The 9,270-nt window shown below is 51.5% G+C and overlaps 1 protein-coding gene across 2 annotated transcripts in view; it reads right to left on the bottom strand.

Annotated features, from left to right (window-relative positions):
- Positions 1–6,911: 6,911 nt before the first annotated feature.
- Positions 6,912–9,270, bottom strand: part of Tmem131 (transmembrane protein 131) — a 160,583-nt gene continuing 158,224 nt past the window's right edge. For both annotated transcript variants that reach the window (XM_048352289.1, XM_048352288.1), the window contains exon 41: positions 6,912–7,955. In XM_048352289.1, coding sequence (XP_048208246.1) covers positions 7,671–7,955 — 285 coding nt within the window. In that variant the 3' untranslated portion in view covers positions 6,912–7,670. The remainder of the gene's footprint in view (positions 7,956–9,270) is intronic.

The following is a 9,270-nucleotide window of genomic DNA, read 5'->3' as shown; positions in this document are numbered from 1 at the left end:
CCAAGGGTCAATACATGCAACTCCAACTAGTTCCGTTTCATCGTTCTGTGTGACCACTTGGAGATTTCTGGGTATAGAATTTGCTTGTAATCCCAGCACGCGGGACCCTTAGGCAGGAAGATCACAGAAACATAGAGTATGTATATATACTATATTACTACATAATATATGACACATTGTTACATATGATATATTGTATATATTATGCATGCGGCCCACTAGGGGTGGCGCTTCAAGCCTGCGATCCTAACTCTATGGGAAGGGCTGGTGGGGCGGCTGGTTCAAGGCCCACCTGGGCATCAAAGTTCACGAGGTTCCGTCCTAGCCAGTCGGCTGGATGTGGCGGTGCACGCTGCCAGTTCTGCTAGGGGAGAGGCACAGAGGGGGTGCAGTGGTCTGTGACTCGCGGCCCCAGCCACTCAGGGAAGCTTACAAGTAGGAGGGTCAAAGCCTGGCTGGCCTAGGCATAAAGCTAGGCTACTCCGTAAGGCTACTCCAAGGTTGGCACTCTACCACTTGAGCCACAGCTCTGCTTGAAAAAATGAAAATTTTTGTGGCCACTGCCATTTAAAAAAAATGTCATGATTGATTGTTGCGGGAAGTACTATTTTGTAGCTAGGGGGCGTTAAAAAGCGATCCTGTTCGGGTGTCCGCTACACTGGGACTCAGGATGAACGTTGAGTGGACCTAGGAGCGTGCAGTCCCGCAACGTGGCCACAAGGTGGCGCTGCCTCCAAAGCCGAGGTCAGCTCATCGCACACCGGGCTCGTCTGCGGCACCTCCAAGGCTCCAGACCATCTGTGTCCTGCAGGGAAGGACTGTTTGCGGGATCGGACCAAATCCCCAAATGTCTACATCGATTCTTGCCCTTTTGTGTTCACTACTGCTGCCATCCAGAACGCCTTTCACCCGCGTGTTACTCACGGCGTCCGTATGCATTCAGCCCCGATTCCCCTGCGGGGCAGCACCTTGCTCAGCCCCCTAGCGCCTGCCTCATTTTCTCTTGGTGGACTGGCTGCAAAGAGAAGATACGTCGGGTCAAGCCATGGAGGATTTGAGCAGGAGAGTGTCTAAGTGTATAAAGAGAAGCTTCCGGCTGCCTCTCCCCGGTAGTGGCGTGGAGGGCCGTGGAGGGCTCTGGCTTTAGTCTAGAGCAGATCTCCTTCATAGGTCTCCTGAGCTACACAGAGGGTCTTCCCGCTATCCACCTCTACCCTCCTTGGTGGGGCTGTTTACTCCCAGAGGACCTTTCGGAGCCAGCCAGTAGCACCCGATACCTGGCAGATGCCAGCTTTCTAGAGGAGGGGTAGGTCCAACTCTGAAGGAGAAGCCATGAGCTGCTGACCAGGGACTAGACGTCACCTTCATGAAAGTGTGAGACCGCACGTGTGTGTGTGCGTGTGTGTGTGTGTGTGTTAGTACAAGCTTGTCATGCCAGCTGCTCTAGAAGTAGAGATCAAGAGGGTCACCCTTTGGGGCTGGTCCAGGCAAAAAGCTAGTGAGACACCATCTCAATAAATAAGCCAAGGGTGGTGGTGTGTGTCTGTGATTTCAGCTATGCAGGAGGCATAGGTTGGAGGATTGTGGTCTGGGGCCACGCTGGGCAAAAACTGGAGAAAAATAAAGCAAAAAAGGCTGAGGTGGTAGAGTGCCTGCCTATCAAATGCAAAATTGTGAGTTCAAATGATCTTTTATAACACAAAGCAAGTCATAGCAAATACAGAAAAAAATGAAATAACTTTTTTTTTTTTTCCAGTCCTGGTGCTTGAACTCAGGGCCTGAGCACAACTGTCCCTGGCTTCCTTTTGCTCAAGGCTAGCATTCTGCCACTTGAGTCACAGCGCCACTTCTGGCTTTTTCTATGTATGTGGTGCTAAGGAATTGAACCCAGGGCTTCATGTATATGAGACAAGCACTTCACCACTAGGCCATATTCCCAGCCCCTCTGTTCTCTCTCTCTTTTTAAAGTTCTAACTTCATTGCATTTAATTCTTTGATTTCTTTTTTGATGGTACTAGGAATTAAAACCAGAACTTCATGTATGCCAGACAAGTGCCCTACCACTTGAACCATGCCCAAAGCTAACTCCTTGTATTCTACCAGACCATAATAGAATTAAAGTAGAACTCAACAACAAAGGACACGGCTGAAAGCATTCAAACACATAGAGCCTGAGTAGCATCCCATGAGTCATCGACGAAATAGTGGAGGAAAGTTCTTAATACCTAATGAAAATGAAAACACAAGGTGGTGCTAAAAGTTTATAAGTTATGAGCATCTTCATAAAAGAGAAATCACAAAGAAATAGCCTAATGACATACTTCAAGCTCCAAGAAAAATAAAAATAAGCCAAACCCCAAACTAGTTTAAAGTAAATAATAAATATTACTAAAATGGACACCTTAAAAATGATACAAAAGTTGGGAACCAGTTGTGCACAACTATAATACTAACTACTCAGGAGAGGCTGAAGCCTGATTAGCAGAGTTCAAAGCTGGCCCAGGCAAGAAAGTCCATGAAGCTCCAAGTAGCCACCAGAAAGCTGAAAGATGAGCTGTGGCTCAAGTAGTGGAGCACTAGTCTTGAACAAAAACAGGTCAGAGACAGTGCAAAAGTCCTGGGTTCAAGCCTGAGGACTCACACATGTGTGCACGCACACACACACACACACACACAAAGTAAAAGGAACTATGCAAAGCAGCAGTAAGACAAAATGTTGGTTCTTTGAAAAGATGAATAATATTGGTAATCTCCTATTTGATCTAACTAAAACAGGAGGAAAAAAAGACCCAAATTGGTAAAATTTTAGACTAAAATGGGAATTACAATAAATACCAATGAAATCCCAAGGATCATGAAGTTCACATCAACTAGAAAAATCTAGAAAAATGGATAAACTTGTAGATGTATTTGATCTACCAAATTAAACCTAAAGGACCTATAGCCACTTAAATAGATCTGTAGCGAGCAATGGGATTGAAGCAGTAAGTAATCTCTTAACAATGAAAATCCCAGGCCTGACAGAGTTAGTTGAATTTTACATGATCTTTAAAGAACTAACCCAATAGTCCTCAACCTTTCCTATGAAACAGAAAAATGCTTCTGCGAAGCTAGCATTAACGCTCATTTCAACACTGGACTAGGACAGCAAGAGGAGACTGAATCAGTGATGAGCAAAGGTTCCACTAAGCCTGTCGTTCTATCCAGTCACTTGATGTTGCCTTGACATCTCGTATTTCTTGTTATTTGTACAATTGTTAGGATGGATAACGTTTTCAGGCTTTTATTGGGATAGTCTCACTGAACTGCCTTCTCTGGAGAGCTGCTCAGGAGAGTTCAAGGCACTGTAACTGCAGCAACCCCAAAACAAATGAGATACAGAAAGAAAAAGTAAAAATCTAATGGAAGCTGAAATCTCACCGATAACCCTACAAAATAGTGACAACAATAATGTAGGGTAAATCATGAAGTTAAAAAAAAAAGCAATAAAGGGAAACATAACTACGAGATGAGATAAATGAGTGGCAGGTAAAGGGGAAAAAGTAACCTGGTGAATAGAAGAAAAAAAGTATGTGAGGAAAAGGAAAAGAGCAAGAGATGAAAAATCTTAGGAAACAGAAAAGCACCTAAGTAAACTAGATAAAGGTAAACACGAATAACCATATTAAAATAAATAGGGGTTCGGGGGTACTGTAGCCCCAGGAGCCCGGGACCTGAGAACGGCGCTTGAAGCGAGCAGGGGAGGAAGAGCACGGGCGCGTCTTACTTCCAGTGAGCTGCCAAACGCGGGAGGTCGGGGCTCGCGTGGTGTGGCAGGAGTGAACAAGCCCCCGGCGCAAGCCCGTCCCGGTGCACACGCACACATTAACCGCAGTGCTGCGGATTACAGGAGAGGGAACACAGAGAACCCTGGGGCTTCTTTCTCCGTCCTGTAGTAGAGGGGCCCGCCGTTGGGGGGGGGAGGGGGGCGGGGGCTGGGGAGCCACGTCTGGGGTTGGCAGTGGCTCCTCTGTGCTCCTGGAATGGCTGGGCCGTCGGTGGCTGAGGGCCGGGCTGGCCAGGCGGGGCACAGTTCACGTGGGGGCCCTCAGCAGCACCCGTGCACGGGCTCCCAGTCACTGCGTGAGCGCCTCCCTCCCCGTCTGTGCTCCTAGGGGTGACCCCCATCTCAGGTGCACTGACAGGGGTGGGGGGGAGCAGGTCCCCACCGTGCCTGCCCTGGCTGGAGCCGCCAGTCAGGAGCTCTGGGGGCGTCCTGCTGAGGTCAGGAGCCCTGGGGGCGTCCTGCTGGGGTCAGGAGCCCTGGGGGCGTCCTGCTGGGGTCAGGAGCCCTGGGGGCGTCCTGCTGGGGTCAGGAGCCCTGGGGGAGTCTTGCTGGGTGAGCGGGGAGGTCAGGAGCTCTGGGGGCGTCCTGCTGGGGTCAGGAGCCCTGGGGGCGTCCTGCTGGGGTCAGGAGCTCTGGGGGCGTCCTGCTGGGTGAGCAGGGAGGTCAGGAGCTCTGGGGGCGTCCTGCTGGGGTCAGGAGCCCTGGGGGCGTCCTGCTGGGGTCAGGAGCTCTGGGGGCGTCCTGCTGGGTGAGCAGGGAGGTCAGGAGCTCTGGGGGCGTCCTGCTGGGGTCAGGAGCCCTGGGGGCGTCCTGCTGGGGTCAGGAGCCCTGGGGGCGTCCTGCTGGGGTCAGGAGCCCTGGGGGCGTCCTGCTGGGGTCAGGAGCCCTGGGGGAGTCCTGCTGGGGTCAGGACCCCTGGGGGCGTCCTGCTGGGGTCAGGAGCCCTGGGGGCGTCCTGCTGGGGTCAGGAGCCCTGGGGGCGTCCTGCTGGGGTCAGGAGCTCTGGGGGCGTCCTGCTGGGTGAGCAGGGAGGTCAGGAGCTCTGGGGACGTCCTGCTGGGTGAGCGGGGACCGTGGCGATGGCCAGGGCTCTCCTCCCGCCTGGGCCCACGTCATGCGCTTGGGGTGGGGCCACCCTGGAGCTGGGCTTGGTTGTCTTGCGCGTGCTCTGGTGGGTCGAGGCCCCACGGCGGCTTCTCCACCCTTCCCTTCCGCACGGTGAGAAGCCCGGGCATGGCGCAGCGTGGGCAGACGGCGTGGCCTGCACCGCCATGGGGCCGCCCGGGCTGCGTGTCTTGGCCCCACTGGCCGCTCCCCGTGGGAGCAAGGCCGTGGTCACTGCTGCTGGGTTTGCAAGGCAGCGCCAGTGCGGGCCTGCGGAGTCCCAGGGCAGGCGTGTGCAGGATTTCTGGCCCCCCGAGCAGCCCAGACTCTGACGATGGCTCCCTTCTCAAGATGGCTCCTGCCCCCAGCACCCTGGGGGTGCACTGGGCGTCGCCAGGAGACCCCTTCCAACCTAGGCGACTGTGTAAAGGTCAGCTCTTATCCCAATGGGCTGGGAGTCAGCGCCGTGCACCCCGCTGACAGTCTGTTGGGACTCCTGCCTGTGTAGACGCGCCCCCCTTCAGACCCCACTGAAGTAGTGGGGTGACCAAGTACTTTCTTAAGGAGGGTTCTTATGAAGGCCACCGGTTGACAGACCCTAGCTTCGGTGGAGCTTCTGAAGCCTTAACTATACTGGCTTTGTAAGTGTACATGGGAGACTGTGTGAACAAGGTCGTGCAAGGCCAGCCGCCCGCCCAGCTGTGCACATCCCTGGGTGTGTGTGTCCTCTGGGACCAATCGCAAGTTGTTGAAATCCCGTGGCTGGTTCTAATGAATTTGGTGGAGATCAGAGCCAAGGGCAGAGTCAAAACCTCACCCCACGGTGATTCCACTAACTCTCTTGACTTTCGTTGGGGGTTGATGCCATAATGACATCACTAACTTCAAACAGAACACTTATGTTTAGCGTATCCTAGCTACTTAGCAAAGACTAGCTTTAAAATAGACCTGAAATATGAGCACGGAAACAGCAAGTCGGAGCAGGCAGGCCTCTGAGAGATGGACTACATGGGTGCTGATCCGTGTCTGCCAAGGCCTCAATGCCAGACCGTCCACACTGGCATCTGTGTGGAGCTCCACCTTGCCTGCCCGCCTGCGGCTCCGTCCCTCGGCGTCACAGAGGCAGCTTCCGTCTGGCTTGACTTTGGGGTTCAGCTCTGTCAGTTTAGGTTGCCAGTGGGTAAATGGCTGCTGCCAAGTCTCCTACCCACCGCGAACTCAGTGCTGCTCTCGTGGACTCCCCCAGTCCAGAGCTGGAGGAAGCGCGGCTGGGCTGGGAGCCCTCCCCGGGGCTCCGCTGCCTCCCCACCGTGCCGTCTTCCCGCTGTCCCAGGGCTTCCTTAGGCAAGGGCTGGGTGCAGGCACTATGGGCCGGACACGGCCCTCTCCTGGGAAGAGGAACAGCTTATCAGCCAGCTTACAACTCCCTCAGTCTCCCAGGAGCTGAGTGTAAAATGGAGACAGCCCACACTTTAGCCAGGCGCTCAATACAAAGTAAATGTTAAAAAAACAGGAGCAGGGCTGGGGATATAGCCTAGTGGCAAGAGTGCCTGCCTCGGATACACGAGGCCCTAGGTTCGATTCCCCAGCACCACATATACAGAAAACGGCCAGAAGCGGCGCTGTGGCTCAAGTGGCAGAGTGCTAGCCTTGAGCGGGAAGAAGCCAGGGACAGTGCTCAGGCCCTGAGTCCAAGGCCCAGGACTGGCAAAAAAAAAAAAAAACAAAAAAAAAACAGGAGCAACTCTTTGGGTTTTTCTGAAGGCCTTTCTGTGTGAGACAGTGTCAGGGGAAAAAGCTATCCCTAGAGACAGGCTTGAGGTGATTCTCGGTCAGGGGCCCTCAGCGGTTACCATGGGAACTTCATGCCTTCACAGGCTCCGGCTAAGACAAATCCAACCTGATGTGTCAACGCCAGAGGGTAAGGCAATGATACCAGGGCTCATCACGCTGTGAGAAAAAGCAAGACAAAACAATTCAAGGCTTTTGAAAAAAGCATCATTTATTTCAAAGTACAACACAAAGTTGTATTTTTAAGAAATACACATTCAATCTTGTATCAAGACTTGGCTATGTGCATTTCAGTTTATCTTTAAAATAAATTCAGGTATACAAATCTTACATACCTCAAGTACAAACAGCACAGAAAATGCGTATGGTCTCCGCTGAATGTTTTTACATTCATCCATTGCTCTTAAATTGACTTACATTTCTGTAATCTGCGTTTAAGCCAAGACAGCCTTACTTTAAAAAAATACTCTGTATTTTCAGCACAAAGTCCCCATACATTTTTAAAAATTAGATCTTGGCGCATAATATTGTGAAATTATTAAAAAACAAACGGTAATTTAGTAAAATTGTCACATGCCAGGACTTCTGAATCAACTCAAATTCCTCCCTAGGCTGTAATGCCAGACTTGTGTTCACCCCGATCAGAAAGCCCGGGGAGACGCGTGGGGAGGAGTGGGTGGGCGCGGTTAAGGTTCTCAGATGGACACTGCTTAGTGGTCTGTGGCTGAGTTGAGACTTCTCTACAAGCACAACAACAAATCTCATAGTATCATAATTGCAAGAAAGATCTGAAAGAAGCAAGTAGAATAAGCCTGCCCTGCTGAAGTCTGTTTTGCAAAGATGAGGAGGGGGGGGAGTGGGAAGCAACAGCAGTAAGAGCCTTTAATAAGATGTCTCATGATCTAGATGAGGGGCCCCCACTTTTGTTTGTTTTTGCCTAATTTCAAGTTCAATTCTCATGAGGGAAGTGCGAGTTAGACCAGGGGTCAGAGCTCCTCCTCCCGATGGTAGGGCTCCAGATCCGCCAGGGGTTGTAGGTCTGTCCCAGGTCGTCGGAGGGACCGGCGGTGGAAGGAGCGTGGGGAGCGGCCGTGGTTTCTGTGCCCATGAGGCTGATGCCGGACAGCGTGTTCGCTGGCGTGGTGAAGGGAAGGGCACTGCTGAGGTTACTGGACCAGATGGAGCTGCTGAACGGAGTGGAGGACCACAAGCCGCTGGTATTGCCAAGGATGGACTGTGACCAAACAGAACACCCAGAGATGGGCATTAGAAGAGACAGGCAGGAAGCGAGTAAAGAAGCTGTATACAAAATGGGACTTTTGTTTTGTACTTACTTTTTTTTTTCTGGTACCAGTATTTAAACTCAGGACCTCATACTAGTTTGCTCAGCTGGAGCCGCCCCTCCAGCCTGGTGTTTTTTGCTCTATTATTTCGGGGAGGGAGTCTCTCAGACTTTCCTGCCCCAGCTAACCTCCAGTGGTGATGCGGCTCTCTGGATCTCAGTCCCTGAGTAGCTGGAATTATAGGCATGGTATCTGGCTTATTTTGTTTAAACCACATGTGCCAAGTCTGGGCAGACAGCTGCAATCTTCCAAAGAAGGGCTGGCCAACGGCGGCCTGGTTTGGAGAACTCATCGCCATGGGCACAGTGAGCTGCTTATGTGTTCTGGCCCTGCTATTTCTGTACCTAGACGGTGGAGCTGAACAGGTGCTGTGGAAATAGCACAGTCTGCAAAGCTTTAAGCACTGATTTCCTGACCCTTTAACATAGTTTGCTGGTCAAGGTGTTTTTAAAACTGAAGCCAGAGGAATACAAGTGGTGAAGACAAACTTTGAAATTTATGAAAGTAAAATTTATGAGCAGGTAAAATAGCTCCAGTTAAATCCTACACATATAATTTACTTTGCTTGACGACAACCCAGTAATTACAGTGGGGTCATATTTTTCTGTTACAATTTTGTGGAGACTGAAACCAATTATTTTTCCTTAATAAGAGAACTTTTCTTGAGTTTTTACAGAAAAAAATTAGCATAGAAGCAGAGCATGTTGCTTCTTAGAAACAAAATACACATAACTTTCTAGTTTTCTTCTTCGTGGCTCCTGATGGTCCAATGCCCCATGTTCCAGTTCAGAGGGTGGGGGAGGCTGGAGGACACTCTTGTCTATCTGACTGATGGTATAACACCCCATGTTCCAGTTCAGAGGGTGGGGGAGGCTGGAGGACACTCTTGTCTACCTGACTGATGGTCCAACGCCCCATGTTCCAGTTCAGAGGGTGGGGGAGGCTGGAGGGCACCCCTATCTACCTGACTGGTGGTATAACACCCCATGTTCCAGTTTGGAGGGTGGGGGGAGGCTGGAGAGCACCCATGTCTACCTGACTGATGGTATAACACCCCGTGTTCCAGTTCGGAGGGTGGGGGAGGCTGGAGGGCACCCCTATCTTCCTGGGAAGAAGCCAGGGACTGGCAAGATGGAGACAAAGCAGTGAAGATCACGGAAGCGTCACCCACCCATCTCAGTGTGTTTTGCTGTTCACTGGCTGTCT

Source organism: Perognathus longimembris, chromosome 8, assembly GCF_023159225.1.
Source record: "Perognathus longimembris pacificus isolate PPM17 chromosome 8, ASM2315922v1, whole genome shotgun sequence".
Classification (NCBI taxonomy): domain Eukaryota; kingdom Metazoa; phylum Chordata; class Mammalia; order Rodentia; family Heteromyidae; genus Perognathus; species Perognathus longimembris.
This window is presented reverse-complemented; position numbering and strand designations above follow the sequence as displayed.